The sequence below is a fragment of the Cetorhinus maximus genome, chromosome 18, assembly GCF_964194155.1.
Source record: "Cetorhinus maximus chromosome 18, sCetMax3.hap1.1, whole genome shotgun sequence".
Taxonomy (NCBI): domain Eukaryota; kingdom Metazoa; phylum Chordata; class Chondrichthyes; order Lamniformes; family Cetorhinidae; genus Cetorhinus; species Cetorhinus maximus.
Window position 1 is genome coordinate 94,682,591 of NC_135896.1, and position 19,199 is coordinate 94,701,789.

Here is a 19,199-nt window from a genome sequence, read left to right on the forward strand (position 1 = left end):
GGAGAATTGTAGCTACTGTTGCTACGTTGCCACCATGCCTTTAGGCAGAATTTTGCTGTCGGCGTGCAGGGGCAGGCCTGACATGCTGACGTGTAAAATGATGCGCGATGATGTTGGGCGTGCTTCCCGACGTCATCTCGATACTTCGTTCGGCGGGCGCACACTGGATGCGCTTGCCTCAAGGAGATTGCTTTGCTTTCACACGCATGCGCAAAAGAGCGCAGGCACCAACTCTCCCTCCTCCCCCTGCCCGCTCAGATAGCACTGAGCACTACTGGCCACGCATGATGCTGGGTGGGCCTTAATTAGCCCGCCTGCGTAAAATGGCGGCGTGCAGGCGGCAATCGGCTCTGCTTCTGCCCAGCTCACCCACCTCAGGAAAAATTCTCCCCTTTGTTACCTCTGGACTTAACTATTCCAATGCACTCTTGGCTGGCCTCCCACGTCCTAGCATCCTTAAACTTGAGGTCATCCAAAACTCAGCTGCCTGTGTCCTTACTTGGACCTATTCCCAGAATACTGTACCTCTGACAATCAACCACTTCCTCAGCGATGCACTGAAATGTCATTTTAGACGATGCACTTAATTCCTGTACTTGAGTCCCCAATGTTCTGACTGTAGGTTGAGCATGCTGCCAGCTGAATGAACCTCTTGTTGGTACCCTAGACTTTAGCTATTTAGCTATTGGGAAAATTTCAATTCAGCTTCTGAACTAACCTTTTAATCCAGTCCAGAGCGTGTTGATGCAGACTAATCTATTTTAAACAAGCTCTAGGGTGTTTTCTTTCTCCCTGATCTTGTGAATAACTTCTGTTACTTCCTTGTTGCATTGGATTTTGACAGTAATATTTTTGTGATATGTTCTACTTTAGGAAGTTAAAGCAGTTACTTTAAGAGTTCTAATTTTAGAAAAAAGTTTTGATTATTCCCATTGTTTAGTTTGTGTTGGGCCAAGAGACTATTCGTTGATGTTGACTGCTTTCACATTTTAGGTTTCAACTAAGAGTCTACTGGATCCAGGTGGAGTCTGGCATGCTTGGGGGTTAGCCTGCCTCAAAGTGGGGAACCTGTCTGCAGCTCGGGAGAAATTCAGTCGCTGCTTAAAGCCACCATTCGACCGAAACCAACTGACTCTCGGTCCTCCACTCTTGCAAGAAATAATGCAGCACCTAGAGACATCTGTTAGACCAGTCTTGCCTGTGGTAATGAGCTTTTTTATTTTGCATCAACTTCTGAAAATGATAAACCTGGTAATTTTATTAATTCATAGGATGTGGGCATCGTTGGCTAGGCCAGGATTTATTGCCCATCCCTAGTTGCCCTTGAGAAGGAGGTGGCGAGCTCCTTCTTAAACCACTGCAAGTCCATGTGGTGTAGGAAGACCCACAGTGCTGTTAGGGAGGGAGCTCCAGGATTTTGACCCGGCGACAGTGAAGGAACGGCGATATATTTCCAAGTCAGGATGGTGTGTGGCTTGGATGCGCAAGTTATGTCACTGTGATGACTAATTTTGCTTTGACGTTATCCTCTGAGACTTATGGTATTAAATGCCCATTGTTTATCTTAGCACAATGATTTCCCCTTCCCATTTGCAATGATCTGAGCATAAATAGCATTGCCAGAAATTAAACTGAGTAATCCAATCACATTTCTATAATGCCACGTTTCTGAATGAGACTAAATAGAGCCATCAGTAAACAAGAGACATACTCCAGGAGGAATCTTTTGTCTTAAGCCATTGCAGCTATTTAGTTCATTATTTAGTTCAAAACTGGGTGTAAAATGGTAGAAGAGTGGAGAGGCAAAATGTAAGTATGAATATTTTGAAAGTTATATATAAAAAATACTGACAGACATATTAGAACAAATAATTGCATTTTTGGAGTTTTTTCCCCTAAAATAAGCTGTCTTTTTTCAAGATAAAATGTCCATTAAGGAAAGCTTGTTCTTTGATCAGCCTTTTTGTAATTTGGCAATGACTAGAACTAATGTTAAGGAAAAGGAGAGACTGCAACATGCCGCTTGGCTGTATACAGAAGCTAGGAGTTTGCAGCTTTTAAATTCAAGGTAGCTAAGTTGCTCTTCAACTAAGGTTTGAATATTGTACAACTTGGAAAGCTCCAGCTAATTTGCCATACATAGGGAGAAAGAAAATAAAGGCACATGGGAGAGGATTTCCTTCTGATAGGTCTCTGGGCTTATGGGCCAGTCCCTGGAATTCACCCAGCCGCTTCTGTCCGTCAGCTCAAATTCCTCGTGTTGTCAATACGGAGAAAATCTCAATGAGGAAACTATTTCAAGAGGTGGAAATATGCAAGCTATACATGAGCATTATAGATGATTACATCTAGAGTCTACTGTAGATTGGTGGAAGAGTAAAGATGATGGACAAGAATGTCCGCTTTGGGAGCAATCGGCAATCTGGCGACAAATTGTGTTGAAAATTGAGCTAGTTTTCTGAAATGCAGTTATGATTCGTATTTCTGTTCATTCATTTGCATAATTGCAAACGTAAAACTTTCCTTGAACTGGTGCAGTTGGTCTGCGTTTTAGTGTAATTTTTCTTCCCTGGAATTTAAAAAATAATCTCGATTTATATTGAAGAATGGTAACCTAGTGCAGTTCTATTAACACAGTTTGAAATGGGTTTATCACAAAAAAAAATTAATAAGTGTGTCTAATCTACCACCCGTGAGTATCCTGATTTTAAATAACTGAAAATGACTTTATAAAAACTGTACAGTAGTTGGTTTATTAGTAACTTCAGTATTTTTTTTAAGATCAATGCTTTTAAGATGTCTGTTTTTTTAAAAAACAATGCTTAATTTTAAGATTTGCTCTGGTTGCAAACGGGGAGCGGAAACTTGCCATGTGGATTAAATCAACCTGGGCCTGTGAACAGTTGTGGAGGGGGCCGGCTTCCAACTTGCTGTTTTTAAGCAGTCACAAAAGTGTATGGAAACTTGCGCAGGACGTAACTTGAGCTTAAACTTTCTTGATCGTTTTCCCTAGTTCGGCCAGTTTAGGGCAAATTGTGTGGAAGTGCTACCCTGCTATTTTGTTCTGATGGCTGTGTTTATTTCCATTTGTAATTGAGCAGCAGGACGACGACATTCTTGCCTCCCTGAGAGAATTGGAGACTGTTCTGAAGGGCGAAGGTGCAGGCTTTGAAACTATGGGGGATGGGAAGATCAAACATCAGGTCTTTTATCAAGAGTGCCTCTTCTACTTACAAACTTATGGCACTAACTTGGCCATCATTAGTTTTTACATGAGACACAACTGCATGAGGGAAGCATTGCAGCACCTGCTGGATAAGGTAAGACACAGCTGTTGCCATACTTGGATTGCTGCTTTACCAAACAACAATGAATACATGTTGCAAAAAAAATTACTTTGGCGTGAAAGGATGATTAGTAATGTGCCACAGCGATGTACCCTGGATATTGATGATGTGGATTCAGCTGCAGGATTTCCTAGCCAAGGCCAGAGACAGGATGCAGGCCGCCTCCTGCTTTTTCAACTGGGGAAAATGAGAACACCCACAAGCAGGAGAAAGCAATGTCATTTAACATTCTAGGAATAGTTTTTTTTTTAAAACAAATTCTGTGGCAAGATCTGGCAAAACCACTTACAAATGTGTTTTTCTTGAATCTCTGCGTTACTGTGTTTGTTCCGACTTGAGGTTAGAAATAGAAAAAGTTAGCATTCCAATGGGGAATTCAGAAGAAATTTCTTTACCCAGGGGGCGGTTAGAATGTGGAATTCGTCACCACAGCAGTAGTTCAGGTGAATAGCATAGATGCCTTTAAGGCTAATTTAGATGAGCACGTGAGGGAGAAAGGCATAAGGGGATATGTTGATAGGGTTAGATGAGGGATGAGAGGAGGCCTGTGTGGAGCATAAACACTGGGCATAGACCAGTTGGGGTAAATGGTCAGTTTTTGTGCTGTAAGTCAGTGGAAACCTGCTTAAGCTTAATGTTTCTGACTTTGAGGTTCAAAAAAAGAAAAGCAATAATGTTGGAAATCTGAAATAAAGAGAGAATATTCTGGAATTGAACAGCAGGCCAATCCGCAATCTGAAAGAGGTGGCTAGACTGCTGGTTTCAGATGTAACCCTTCACATGGTTTAAACTTTCTTTTTCAGGTACTTATTGGCCTGCTGTGCTTTTCCAGCGCTTTACATGTTTAATTCGCTGTTTCTAACTTAGTTCTAATTGAAGTACAGACTTGTACTTTAGATGGTGTGTGTGCCTCTCACTTTCAGGTTTGCCCTGAAGAGGTGTTCATGCGAGGGATTTTCATACCAAGTTATGAAACTGGAAAACTGCATGCTCTAGAAAACTTGATGGAACATATGGATCCGAGCCTGGAGAGATGGAGTTGCCATCTAATTGCATCCTGCAAACATTTGCAAACAAGGGGTTTCTTCAACATTCTGTACGATCTGCAGCAATTTATGAAGGTAATTACTATTTTTGACTTGTGCGATGAGCACTTTTCTGATGGATTTTAGTAGATGCACGGAAGAACGTGTTGTAATGTGTTCATTTCAGGATCACACGCGAGCAGCCATGACGTGCATCAGGTTTTTCAGTCACAAAGCTGAATCCTATAAAGAACTGGGAGCCAAGCAAGGTTGGCTGACGGAAGCTAAGGGTCACCTGAAAACGTATTTGCAAGAAGTGTCTAACCGCAGCTCGTTGAGAAAGAAAATTGTCAGCTCTTTTCGCAAAAAAATGTCTGCGGCGGATGTCTCAAGGTAGATTTTTAAAAATCTTTCAAGGCATGTCAGTATCACTGGCAAGGCCAGCATTTGTTACCCATCCCTAATTGCTCTTGAGCAGGTTGTGGGGAGTCGCCTTCTTGAACCACTGCAGTCCAACTTTTCTGTAGCGGTTTGTTGCAACTTAGTGGATTGTTGGGCTATTTCATAGAGCAGTTCAGAGTCAACCGCAATCCTATAGGTCTGGAGACATGTAGGCCAGACCAGGTAAGGGTGGCAGATTTCCCTCCCTTAAGGACATGAGTGAAGCAGGTGGGTTTTTATGATAATCAATGATAGCTTCATGGTCACCATTACTGAGACTAGCTTTCAATGAATTGGAATCTATCAATTGATGGGATTTAAAATTCCTCCAGCTGTTGTGGGATTTGAACCTGTGTTCCCAGAGCATTAGCCTGGTCCTCTGGTTTACTGGTCCACTGCCATTACCAAAATGCCACTGTCTCCACAAATGCATGCACGTACACACACAGACACACACAATCATGTTGTCATATGCGGGGGTCTGCACGCACATTCAGGCCTGGCTGTTGACAGTGCATTCTCACCACTGAACTCTAGAGCAACAATTAACTTATGGCACAGGCTCCAATACTAAATACGCTTTTGCAATATTTCAATACTGGCAGTGAAATTCTGGGAAAGGGAATAGTGTTTTGTACACCATTTATTGTATGCAAATAAAACAGGAACCTCCCTCCTTAAACCTCTCCTTGCTAGAGAGAAAACCTTATCGGTCAATGTTTAGTAAAATCACTACCTTAGGAGTAATGCATGTAGCAAAAGAGACAAAGATCCCAATTCCTTCATAATCATTGTATCAATCTCATGAAATTCCCTGCCACAACCATTGTGGGATCACCATCACAATAAGAACAGCAGCAGTTCAAGGAGGAGGAGTCCACCACTGCCTCCTTGGGGCAGTTCAAATTGGATAATAAATGTGACCTTGCCAGTGTCACCCACCTCCTGAGAACAAATTTTAAAAAGGCTTTGATCAGCTTGACTGGCATTACCTAGGTTTTAGATTGGTCATCTGTGGTTCACCTGTGTCGCGAAGAGAGTGTTCAAAGAGGGAGAGTTTGCATGCTGTCTTCAATGCTCACCAGTTTTTTTTGCTATTTGGTTGCACTTTTTAAAAGGGAAAGGGGATGGAAAGTATAATAAGTGCACCTATCTTTCATGTCATGATAAAACTGAATAGTTTACCAGTTTTGATTGAGCTGCTATGGGTAAAGCCATTACAGGAGTTTGAATCGCATACTACATGTGCATGCAATCCACTAACTAAAGTAAACCAGTCATAACTCCAGAGCTAGGTATGGCTTGTCATTTGAACTTGTAGTTATGAGAATCTTTTTGCCTATTTATTATAGGTACATAAATACAATTGAGCTGCAGATTGAAGTAACCAAGTTCTTGCATCGGTGCGAGAACTCAGGAACTTCAAGGAGCAGTGGACCGCCTGCCAATCTCTTTGGGAATACCAAAATGAAGATGGAAGTTGCATGCAAGGTGTGTTATCTTGATGTAATATGTTTTGAAACATTATTCACAGGAGCACACATGAAAATACCAATGGCCAACAACCTTTTTTAATGCGTAACTAATATTTTCATCTAGTTGTCTGTGGTGTTTCACTGATACTCTCATTCTCTGCTGCAGGTTCTGCTTGGAGGCAAAAATATTGAAGAAGGTTTTGGAATTTCTTTCAGAGTTATTCAGGTACTGAAAATGCTCTTTTCCATAATGTTACAGCACTCAACATTTAATTCAACAATTTTAGATCTTAACCTCTTGCCCCCATTTTGTTTCATTTTTCTTTGCTGCTTTGGTTTTTTTTGCTCTTGTTTCTCTTATTTCCTTAGCTTTTAGATGGCAGCTATTCTGCCGTTCACACCTCTTTTGGACTCATCTTTTGTTTCTTTACTTGTCCCAATACCACTCCCTTTGGCCTTACACCATGAAATGTTTGTAATTTAATCTCCCCTGCCTTCCACACCATCACTGATCTTCCCTTTTGTTTTCTTTCCCAACTTCGCCCCTTTCACCTGCTCAAAACTCTGACATTTCTAACATTTTTCAGTCCTGATGAAAGGTCACAGACCTGAAACTTTAACTCTGTTTCTCTTTCTACAGATGCTGCCAGACCTGCTGAGTGTTTCCAGCATTTTCTGTTTTTTTTAATAAATTCCAGATTTCCAGCATTCACAGAGTGGTTTACTTTTGTTATAAGTTTCCCTGATGACCTGAGCTGTACAGCTCTGAATGGTCCAGCTTTGATCCCTACACTCTGAGTTACTTAATTTCAGTAGGACAGATGTTGGGGTGCTACAATTAGTCCCCCTCAGCTGAGCTGGGGGAGGAAGAAAAGTCCCTGCAATTAATCTCTGGGGAAGGAGAGATCAATTTAAGATTCTACTTCTGAATCCTATTCTAGGATAAGAAGGAGCTTTGCACAAATGTCCAGATTTACAGATTAAAAAATTTGCTCCTGGTTGAAGCATCGGAGAGCTGCTAGAAGCCATGGCACCTTATCCCTGCTAGATACCACATCACAGCAGTGGAGCAGAGGAAAAAGCATCTCCTTTCGCGAATGAGCAGGGGCGTATCTTTGGTACAACAGGTGAACAGGGAGATGCCATCCAATTTGAAACTGGGAAAGGACAGATAAAATGGAAATCCGAAACAAATATAGAAAAATTTAACAATTACAAAAAGAGAAAGCAGGAAAACTAAGAAGGGGTAAAACAGAGGATACATGGCAATAAAAAGATTTTTGAAAAGGTACATTTTTAATAAGACGACAGCGAAAGCAGAGCTGTTAAGAGATAACGGAGGCTAACTGGCAGTGGAGAGTGATGATTGGAATTTACATTAATTAAGTACCGGGCTCTTGTTTGCCCGCAGGAGGTGGATATTAAGATTGTACAACTACCAGGTGTGGGTTCATTGGGAGATATACAGAGGAATTTATTTTCCACCACTTCTGTGATATTGTCCCAGTTTGTCAAGTTTCTCCTTCAAACTATAGTTTTGCTTCTATCCTAACGTCATAAATTTGGTTATTGGAAAGTTAACACATTTTTCCAAATTTCTATGCATTCTTAAAGAACAGGGAGATTGTCATTGGTCATTTTTGTATTCCTCCCTTCCTACTTATTTTTATTTCCGACCCAGGACTTTCAGTTGGATGCAGCTGCTGTGTATGATAAAACCGCAAAACATCTTCTGCAACATCGCAAGTTCTGTCAAATAAGACAGTTGCTGAAATGTGTTAGTGAATCGGGAGTAGCTAGCGGCGATGACACCGATAACCTCCTCATCCGGTTTATTGAAGGTGGTGATGAACATCTTTCACAGGTGGGAACAGTCTAAACTTTAACCAGTAGGACAGTGTGCCTCATTTTCTATATTATAAATCGTTTCCTCTTTCCATCAGAGGGTTGCTGTTAGAAATTGCACTGGTCCTATGAGGAGAAATTTCTTCACTCAAAGGGTTGTGAATCTTTGGAATCCTCTACCCAGAGGGTTGTGGATACTCCAACATTGAATATATTTAAGGCAAGGATGGACAGATTTTTGGTGTCTCGGAATCGAGGGATATGGAGAGCAGGTGGGAAAGTGGAGTTGAAGCCCAAGATCAGCCACGATCATATTGAATGGTTGAGCAGGCTCAACAAGGGTATGGTCTACCCTTGCTCCTATCTCTTGTATTTGTGTAATTCTTCCTCCGTCCAGGTCACTTGGGTGGTAGTATTTGGCTTTGCACCATCCAGTACCCAAAAATAAGGGACTGCAGTTGAGTAGAAACGTGCAGCTGCAGTCTCGCTGATCTATCCACATTTAAATTGCTGATTTTAGCAAGGTAACAGGAATGCAACTCTACTTAAAATTTAAGGAACACTCCTAGGAAAAACTAAAAAAAAATGCCCTACCTATTGGGAATTTGTCAAATAAATTAAATCTAAACTTGCATAAGTTACTGAAGGCCAGTGGACATGCCCCATGCTCGTTTTTGGAGTGCCACAGCAGTTATCTATGACAGACCGCATATCCATTCCAGCCCTGTCCTCCCTCAGCATTGATGTAAGCATTGAGCATAATATTTTCATTGCAAAAGCACAGAATTCTTCCAGTCTTTTTTACTTCTTGAGATACAAAAGGCATAAGTGCTAACTCCCTGGTGAGAAAAGAAGTTGCCAAGTTCAGGAAAAGCATAACACCATCAAGCTGGTTGTAACTTTGATCCCATCTGTTAAAACTTACTGGGAAATTAAAAAAAAAATCAAACCAAGACATCAAAATTTCAGTGGAAATGTTCTATTTGAATAATTCCAATGATCACATCTGCCAAGTGCTGTTTACTTGGAGTAACAGTCATTCACTTCAGTTTATTCGGGCTTATTTAGGTGTAGATCACTCTTGGAAAATAAAATATCTGGCATCTATTTTAAACCTTAGGATTTCTAACTGGGATCTGCGGGGCAGAATTTTCTCGTTGGCATGCTGGGATGGGCCCCACACGCCAACGTGTAAAATGACGCATGGTGACGTCGGGCATGAGTCCCGACGTCACTGCGCGTCATTCCGATCTTCTTCTGTTCGGTGGGTGCGCGCCGGAGTCGGCTGCACGCCCACTGAACTGTTGAAGGCCGGTTAAGGCTACTAATAAACTAGTTAACCAAATTGACAGGGCTGCCCATCCAACCTTAAGGTTGGCGGGCAAACGAAGACCCCAAGCAGCCTTCGTGTTTTGCATGAAACCTCATCCATGGGCAGGCTGAGGTTTCATGAAGGTTTTATTAAATGAATAAAAAATTTTTTGACACTTCCCAAACATGTCCCAGCTCAGCCATCTATAACAGACCACATATCCATTCCAGCCCTGTCCTCCCTCAGCATTGATGTAAGCATTGAGCGTAATATTTTCATTGCTAAAGCACAGAATTCTTCCGGTCTTTTTCATTTCTTGAGATACAAAAAGCAAAAGTGCTAACTCCCTGGTGAGAAAAGAAGTTGCCGAGGTCAGGAAAAGCATAACACCATCAAGCTGGTTGTAACATTGTCACGTGAGGGGACATGTCTGCATAATTTTTATCTTTCCTTTTTTACACACTTTAAAAGTGAACCTTATCTCCCTGAGGCAGCTCCGAGCCTCATTAATTTGTTCTTTTCAATCCGAGTGCGAGCTTCCACCCGCATTCCGTGCAATCAACCGTGGAGACTTTTGACCTCTAACTGCTCTGCCTCTCCCGAACCCTGGCAGACTAATATGTCTGTGATATTTTGGGAAAGCCTGTAACCCGATATCACAGTGGCTTCCTCTGTACCCTTTCCATCTGAAAGCCCATCACCATGCCAACATGAATCACATGGGCCTTGTATCCAGGTAGAGATGCTGGTTAGCTATCCTTGAGAACCATGTCTTTTTCATCTTGGAACGAAATGGACAATTTAAAGCATAACTGTTTGTAACCTGACATTCTCAACAACTTTTTGGAACCTTGGAGACCTCACAGTCTATCCACTGTTAACACACAAAGCTGCTACCATTGTCTGCAAATATAAACAGCTAGCACCTTCTTCCCAGTAAAACAATCTGGGCCCCTTTAATCTCTAATAATCAAACTACCCAAGCTTGGTGTCAGGCAGACTTCAGGACAGGTCACATGACCCCCTTCATTTTATCTTAAATTAAAGACAGTGTGAAAACGTAACATTCTTATAAACCTCATAATTATAACAGTGCACGTAGGCTAATAAGGAATGTTTTCTCCAATGATGGTAGTGATTTATTTGGGAATCCAGCACTTTTGGGCATTAGGGCTTCCAGGAGTGCATTGGTATATACAAAGGATCTGCAGGAATTTCGATATTTGTAGACTGAACCACACAGGGACGAGTCTGAACATCACTGGGGTTGCAGCCTGTCTCACTGTTGCTTTTGAATCTCACTCTTGTGTTCCTGAAGTTGCAAACTTTGCTACACTTGTTCTCACCAGAATGTATTCTTTGCAGAGTGAAGAAGCAATAGTGTCTTCTGGTGGGAAAAACACCATTTAGAATTTAAGCTACATCCAACAGATGCCAGCATGTGGCTCGGATCATTCTTCCTGAACACATTTTGGGGAAATCTTTTAGCTATGGATTTTTAATTTTTTACCTTCAAAGCAAATTGAGTCCAAAGTAGTTTTCTACCACACGTTCTCTACTCTTTGCTGTTTCTCATATATGAAAACCAAATTGAAAATAACACTTTTTCTGGTACCGCAAATCGGGAACTCCTTGCCTTCATTTGCCATTTATTTTTCCTCCAGTCTTCAGGCTTTTAAAACCCAAGTTTATTATTTCTTGATGCAAGTAGAATGATTTTATAAGCCTTGCTTGTGTGTTGCACAATGGACTTGGCTCTTGTCCATGGTTTCTCAGTTTGAGAAAAATAAATAATGAGCATCTTTCTTAAACACAACACTTTTGTGCTGGAAAATTTGGTTACGTTTTTTTAAATCCACTGTAGAATAAATGGACTTTAGGAGTATGGCCAATCATGGAATACTTGGTTGTTGCATAATCTACATAAAGTAAGATTAGCTTTAGATGCATGAATACTTGTCCCCAACTAAGATGTTTGTCTAATCTTTTGGTAGCTTGTTTTATTTCTTTTATAGAACACTAAACTTCCACATACCACTCTTTTAATGCTTTGACTTATATTTAAGAAAACAATTCAGAACAAAATCCAGGGCAGTTCCAAAGCATTTAAAGCACCAAATTTTTATTTATAAATGTTAGAAAAAAATGCATTGTTTTCACTTGGTTTGAATTGATTTCAAGTTGTTTCTGAGGAGATTTTTCCTTGAGACATCTGTGCTTCCAGTGATCAAGCCTACATATGGAAAACATATGGTGCAATGATTTTACAATTTGCACAAGATGACCAAGGCCAGTTAAGATCCTACTGTTCTGAGTCATAACCTTTGATGTTGAATTTCTTCTCTTATACCTTGACCACTTTGGGGGGGGTGGGGGTTAATGACAGCCACTTTCTGAAGCTATTAATCTTATTTTCTTTCTTTCTGAGCCCATACAGAGTGAGATACTCTACTGAGAATATGCAACACTGCTTTGTAATATTGTTTTATTCCCCTCTCTCTCCCTTTGGAAGTTTTAGATGCCACATCTTGAGATCAGGAATGCTACATATGGGTAGTTGCAAGGTTTTCCCTGAAGACTGAGTTATGTCGTGTGTCATTGTGCTCTTCTTAGAGTCAATTATTAAAGGACAGTGCTTTTGTAAGCCGTACACTTGTTGGCCTTTTGTTGAAGAAAGCTTATTCATGAGTAACAAAACCAGTTGTTATTGATGTATTGAGTAATTTGCGATCAAGCATGTTCTTGTTAAAGAAATACCACAAAATCTGTGTGATATTAATAGAAACCTACTGTGTGTGACTTGAGTAAATGAAATACACTCAGTAATGTATCAACAGGTTGATTAATACGCTCATCTTTCTGCAGTCAAAAGACCTAGAGAAACTGATTCTTGAAATGAAGAAAGATGAAAATAAGGTAAGCAAGTATCAGAAATAAGCTGAAACTTTTCTGTCATGTAGTAAAGATGTTTTTGGAACTCCCACCTAAAACTTTCAAAGTTAGAAGGTAAATAAACTCTTGGTTCAGCAAATGTATGCAGTCACCAGTTGAACTGTTTAGATTTGAAGATCCACAGTTCAGTAACAGCAATATTCATGACCTCAAAAAGAGGTTATGTCAAGAACAGTGAATCATAGAAATAAATATTCCTGCATGGCGAGCAGCAAAATAATCATAAGCTCAGTCAAATAGTAACATACCAAGATTAACAGGCTCTATTTGTAAACAGAATATCCAGACATTTGCTCAGGAACTAAACCTGTGTGGTAAAAAGATTTTTTTTTCTCTCTGCCAAATTTCCTGCATCATCTCTTCCATGTATTAATTGGCCTCTATTTTCACTGAATTTGAACCTGTCAATCTGCTATCCATCCCTGTGGCTGTGCTGCAACAGACCCTAACCAAGGTCATAAATTGCATCCTCTTACTGTGACCGTGGTGCATTTATCCCTCTTCAAACTCACTACAACCTTTGACCCAGTCAACAACACCAACCTCCTCCAATGTCTTACCTCTTATCTAGCTTAATGGGACTGCCCTCTCCCTCTATTCCACTGTTACTTATCTGATCACAGCCAGAACACCTCCGACAATGACTTCTCTTCCAGATCTTGCACCGTTTACTCTGGAGCCCTCCAAAGATCTATCCTTAACTTCTCCTCTTTGTCATCAACAAGCTACCCCTTGGCAAATTAATTTGCTAACATGGGGTCAACTTCCACACGTTATGTTGACAACAACCCAGTCCAACCTCTCCATGACCTCTTTCACCTCGTCCACTGTCTTCATGTTGTCTGACAGTTGGTTGTACAGCATCCAGTTTTGGATGAGCTGCAGTTGTTTCCACTAATGGTCATCCATTCCTGCCACATACTCCAGAGTTTCACCACTGATCCCATACTCTTTCCTGGTTATTGTCTCAGGTTGAACCAAACTGTTAAGAATTTTTAAGTCCTATCTGACCACGAACTGAGTTCTGACTTGACAACCCCTCCATCATGAAGACTGCTTACTTCCACCTCTCTGATATAACCTGTCTCAAAATATTTGCTGCTGAAAGCCACAAATGTGCCGTTGTCACCTCCATACACTGCTCTTCCAATGATCCCCTAGTGAATGTTCTGTTCTTCTGTGAAATTCAGCGGATCTAAAGTTCTATTTCTTGTAACTTATCCAGCACAAAGTTCCGCTGACTGTTCACATCTGTCCCTGCCAATTAATAGGTTCCCTGTCCATCAACATCTCAAATTTAAAATTCTCATCCTCATTTTAAATTGCTTCATGGCATTGTCTTTCCCTAGATGTATAATCTCCTAGAACCCTACAAATTTACCCTGAATTCTCCTGCCCTGTTATGCAATCCCCTGGCTTTTCACCCATCATTGGCAGTCATGCCTTCAGCCATCCAGTCTCCATGGTCTTCCAAACCCTCCCTCAACCTCTTGCCTTGTCCATCTCCCCCACCTCTTTTAAGACCCTCCTCACAGTTCGCATCCTTGATCAAACCTTTGGTCACTCCTACCTAATATCTTTGTCCTTGTCTCTATGTTCATTCTTGTCTGGTTACTTTTCTGTGAACTGCTTTGGAATGGTAAAACTTCAATACAAATGCATGTTTGCTTTATTCTTTCACGGGGCATGGGCGTTGCTAGCTAGGCCAACATTTATTGCCCATCCCTAAATGCCCTTGAGAAGGTGGTTGCTGCTGTTGTTACTATAAAGTCCAAGGTCCTGCTTTTGACATTTATCCTTTGATCCCTGCTGGAAGTGTTCATATTTATTTGTCTCGTTTCCTAATACTTACTGTTTGGGCTCACACATCAATAATAGCCACTTTTCTGAGTTACTGGTGCCAAATGACTGTCAATAAGATTGGCCTAGTAAGTCAGCAATGCTGGGGAAAGGAAGTTTGGCAGAGGAGAGCTAAATTTGCGGAAGGGAACCAAAGATGACATAAGGGAAAATCTTTTATTACACAGCATTTGGTTGGATTTGGAAGGTACTCCCTGAGTGTGTGCTGGAGGCAGGTTCATTGGTGGCTTTCCAAAGGGTATTGTTTAATTATCTGAAAAGAGAAAAAATTGCATGGCAATGGGGAAAAGGTGTTGGGGGGTGGGTGGGGGGGGGCGGGAAAGAGATTACCTGGGTAGCTCTTGCAGAGAGCCTGCATGGACACAATGGGCTAAATGGCCTCCTTCTGTGCTGCAACTATTCTATAATTCTATGAAATCACCCACCTAGATACGGTTTTAATTCCAGATATATGAATATTTTGTGTAAAACTGTAACTCGTTTCTTTCTGTTATTGTTTGACCATGTTTGTGATAAGTTGTTGCTTGCAGTGCAGGGAAGTTGGCACTTATTATTATTTTTAACTGTCCTTAACCTGATCTCTGATTATGGTCATGAGTGAAAGATGCAGCAATAATGGATTAGGATTCAGGATTGCATGTGTTGACTAGTTTGGTTCATGCATCGTCCTGCATAGACTAATTTGGTTAAGAAGAATCGTCTGTAATTGCTGGAAACTGAACAGAATACACTTTAGCCACTTTTCTACAGCAGCCTGGCAGAGTGAGAGAATGGCACCGCTTTCTCCTAGATTTAGCTTTGCAACAGTTTTCCTGTAAAATGGCTGCACAGGAAGAGCAACATTCCATGCATTCACAGACTCGCATGTGTTTACTGGCTTCAAGAAGATTAGCAGTGGCTGTGTGGAAGACATAAGAGGTTAGAAGCTCAAATGGAGAGATGGGTCTTTAGGATGCTATTGAAAGTAACAAGAAGATGACAAGGTGGATATGTTGAGGGAAGGGATATTATGAATGATTATGCAGGGAGCAAGAAGTCTCATCTAGTATTGAATAGATAGAGAGTTGAGGAGCATAAAGCTGGAGCAGGTTGCACAGCTGGAAAGACAAGGCTGTGGATGGAGTTGAAGGTGAGGAGGAGGATCTTCGAGAATTCTTTGAGTGACGGGGAACCAGTGGAGATTGCTGGCACTGCAGGTTTTAGCACGGGTGAGGTTGGATAACCCAATATGAAATCCTGGATTACACTGAGGGTAAACGTGTCTCATTGAGCAAGGTCAAAGGAGGAAGGCTTCACATGTTTCCAATATAAAAACATAAAATGCTGGAAATATTCAGCAGGCCTGGCAACATTTGTGGAGAGAGAAAGAGTGTTAATGTTTCAGGGAAATAACATATTATCAGAACGATATTTCTGGTTGCTTTTGGTGTATAGCCTTTTGGATAGTTTGTATATTGGGGACTAGGCGAAAAGATTGTTGGAGAGATCAAGCCTCCAGGAGTTAAAAGGGTGGAGTACAATACTAATAACAAAATATTTCTGCAGTCTGTCCTAGAGGAATGCATGGGCAATTACAAAACCAATTTACAATGGGAAAGAATCCACTTTACGTAATTGCTACTTCCACACACTGATGATTAACTGATGTTAACTTAAATGATCATTTAACTTAGACATTACGCAAAACATACAGTAAATGAGCTCATTCAGTAAGATTTGTAAAATGTTGCCAAGGTGAAGATCTCATAGGGGTTATATTTTCCCTTTGGAAAGGATTATAACTTTGCATTGTATAACTAATAAAATTATATATGGATTACAGATATTTGAGAGAAATCTTCGCAATTTGTAACAATTGACAAATCAAGTTCTGTGTGATACCGTAATAAAACAAGCTTCGAAAACATTTTTCCAGGAATCTTAACACTACAAGATACGGGAGGAAGCCAGCAGTCAAAATTGCTGAACTCCACCTGACAGAACTACGAGTGTGCTTTGGCATGTGTAATTTCTGAAAAGGTTTGATTTGTACTTTCCAGAAGATATCTTATAACTCAATGTTCTGAATGCATCCACAGATTAAAGCTTTCTTGTCGTGTAGTAAGTACCGTTCTGCTTACTTGGTTGCCGTGAAGCTTGATCTGGTGCAGGCAGTGCATGTTGTACGGGAAGTGCTGGAAGCTGCTGAAGGAGCTGGAGATGAACTCATACCGAAGATCTGTAGGGACTGGCTGAAATCACATCAGCTTAAGACTCTGTCACAAAAGACCCACAGCAAATGATTTGAAAGGAGTGTGAGGACAAACAGAATTGTAACTACTGCCTCAAGAAAATTTGCCATGAAATATTATTAGATTCAACAAAAAAAGGAAGAGAATGAAGTTGTAAAAATTCATTGTACAATTATGGGTATGGCAGTATAATTTTGTGACGTTACCTGATGAAGTGTTTTTTTTTTGTTTGAATTTTAAAAAGTAATTGTTGAGCTCTTTCTGTTCTCACCCACTCACCTGCAGCCTATTGATTCCGGACTTATTCCAAGTTAACTCACTAGTAAGCTGTTGACTTCTGTCAAGACGGGCATTGACTACAAACAGTTGTTTGGAATGTGGTACTGAAATGACTGGTTCAGTGTTAGCAGAGCTTTAGAAGAGTGTAGGCTATTGACACTCCAGCTTTGTGAGAGATGCAATCTCATTCGAATGTAGCCTAGCTGGGTTGCCAATTGGGGTCAAGTTAACCCAATTTCGTATTTTGGTGATTGTGGTCGCAAAGCCTGAACTCTGCTTGGTCTGACTCACCCTGTGACACTAATTTGACCAGTTCACCTTTGCAGAAAACCTGAAGTTGCCGTACCAAAACCAATTGTGAATTGATCTATTTCCAAAGCAGTTTCCACTGAACTTGAGGTGTAAAAACAGGTCCAAAATTCCATTGCTGAATTTCACTTTTGGGCTGTGAGCACCATCCCCTCCAAGTTGTTAAGCACAGATTCATAACTTTTAGTATCATGGTCAGCCAAGTGTTTCACTGGTGTTCTTGAAATAAAGAAGTTGTCACGATTCCTGCTGCTGTCAGTCAGCAGCTTTGTGAATCCTACTTGCACCCTCATGACTGACCTATCTAGAGGTGAACAAGGAAAAGCGATGCTTTTCCCTTCCTCCTCCTTGCATCTGTTTCCTTCCCCCTCTTTTCTTAAGGTATTGACTCTTCACTGTGTACAGTTCCACAGTGCCTGTAGACCTCTGGTACCTCTCAGATGCCCCATATGTGACCTGTCTTGGTGAATGCCAGCTGACTATTCCACTGTGGGGTCATCACGGCTTGCGCGTGACCCCGTCCTCACTCAATCTTCACACAGCGAAGGAGGAGTCACTGAATGGCAGAACCCCTAGCTTTTCCCCTCCTGCTCTTCTTCACCCCACCCCAGTGGTGTTGAGAAACTAACTATAGATCTTCTTCTGCCACCTTGGGGGAGATTAGCAAATTCGACACAAACCTGAGTTATTACTGTTTACGCAAGAAGTATCACTTCACTGTCATCAAATGGATTCGGAGGTTAATTTGTTTGCATGTTCAAACTGAGGTTATTTTTGGAAGCAAGTTGGAGATTTATGATTATGGATTTATTAACTTCAAAATGGTTTGACACTTTTGAGATTGAATTGAAATACAAGGACAAGTTCCTTTGTATTTTAAGTAAGTAGTTTAAATCCTAATTGTGTAGATTCAGGTAAAATATGTACATCTCCATGTCAAAAGGTGTATATTTTTAAATGCTAAACCCAGTTTTCATGTTTGTGACTTCCTGATGTACTTGGTTAAATAATGGCAGTGCAGCTATTGCGTGACATATTCATGAAATGGTCTTGTCATTATGCAAAAGCATAAAAATCGTGCTCCAATTTGCAGAATATCACAACAGATCACTGCAATAGTACAGATAGCTGGCAGCAAAGTCCAAAGACTTGCTGGCAAAGGTGTGCCTTGTTTACCACTTTCAGGAATTGGGAGACAGATAATTTCAGCATACTTGGGAAGTATCACCTTAACTGCTTTTAACTGTTCAGCATCAATAATGACAGTTTGTTGCTGTGCTCCAATACCCAGATATACTGACTTCACATGTCAGTAGGGACATTTTATAAAAGTGCATCACTAAATTTTCATGCAGAGTTTTAACAGCAGGTATGCTAAACTCTAAATATCGTAAAACCTTTTGGTGTTCTGATTGAGGACTGATTAAATACATTTAAAAATGATAGTTTGTCTCTTTGCACAAATAATGCAACATAATGTTGCAGCCAACTTGAATTAATAAAATACGTCTATAAAAATAGTATGTACTTTCAGTAGTCTGAACCAAAACCTGATCTTCTGTATTGATACAGTGACCATGTAATACAGGCACCCTCTTTCCCTTTCCCAATGTAATACTTTCTTCTGCTTTCCTAGAGGCGCCTTATTTTTATAATGTATACAATTTAAATTTTTATATTTGGAAGTTTTAAATTCTAAGGGACTATATACGGCGTCGTCAGTGTCATGAGCTTCACATCAGTTTTGTAAAGGTTGTTCTGTAAGAAGTTTATATTGGTGACGTGACTGATAATGATGCATCATGCAGTAACTCCTGAATTAACATTCATTAATAGTGTATCCTGTATAGTACAATGTATGATATTGTTTGTAAATAGAATTCACATGCGATAATGATCCAGGGTTGTATATATGCTTAATAATATTGCTATCATATGTTGTAATTTTTGATGGTTCTGTTTAGGTTAAGGCTAGATTTATTGTATTTAGAGTGGGACAGGGCTGTAATCACAATAAATATCCAAAATATTGTTTTCGGGCCTAAACAGAAATCTCATTCTGCTTATAGAAATAAGTAGCACAGTGAAGAGCTGTGCCATAAGAGTGGGTGCTTCTCCTCATG

General features: G+C 40.6%; 1 protein-coding gene across 5 annotated transcripts in view; it reads left to right on the forward strand.

Moving 5' to 3' along the window:
• zfyve26 (zinc finger, FYVE domain containing 26) overlaps window positions 1-19,107 on the forward strand; it is a 75,793-nt gene extending 56,686 nt beyond the window's left edge. For 2 of the 5 annotated variants that reach the window (XM_078563225.1, XM_078563228.1), the window contains exons 34-42: window positions 994-1,203; window positions 3,099-3,320; window positions 4,271-4,468; window positions 4,560-4,765; window positions 6,166-6,304; window positions 6,455-6,514; window positions 7,970-8,152; window positions 12,311-12,361; window positions 16,336-19,107. In XM_078563225.1, coding sequence (XP_078419351.1) covers window positions 994-1,203; window positions 3,099-3,320; window positions 4,271-4,468; window positions 4,560-4,765; window positions 6,166-6,304; window positions 6,455-6,514; window positions 7,970-8,152; window positions 12,311-12,361; window positions 16,336-16,539 — 1,473 coding nt within the window. In that variant the 3' untranslated portion in view covers window positions 16,540-19,107. The remainder of the gene's footprint in view (window positions 1-993; window positions 1,204-3,098; window positions 3,321-4,270; window positions 4,469-4,559; window positions 4,766-6,165; window positions 6,305-6,454; window positions 6,515-7,969; window positions 8,153-12,310; window positions 12,362-16,335) is intronic. The other 3 variants (XM_078563227.1, XM_078563230.1, XM_078563229.1) reach the window with 2 other exon arrangements.
• The last annotated feature ends 92 nt before the right edge of the window (window positions 19,108-19,199 follow it).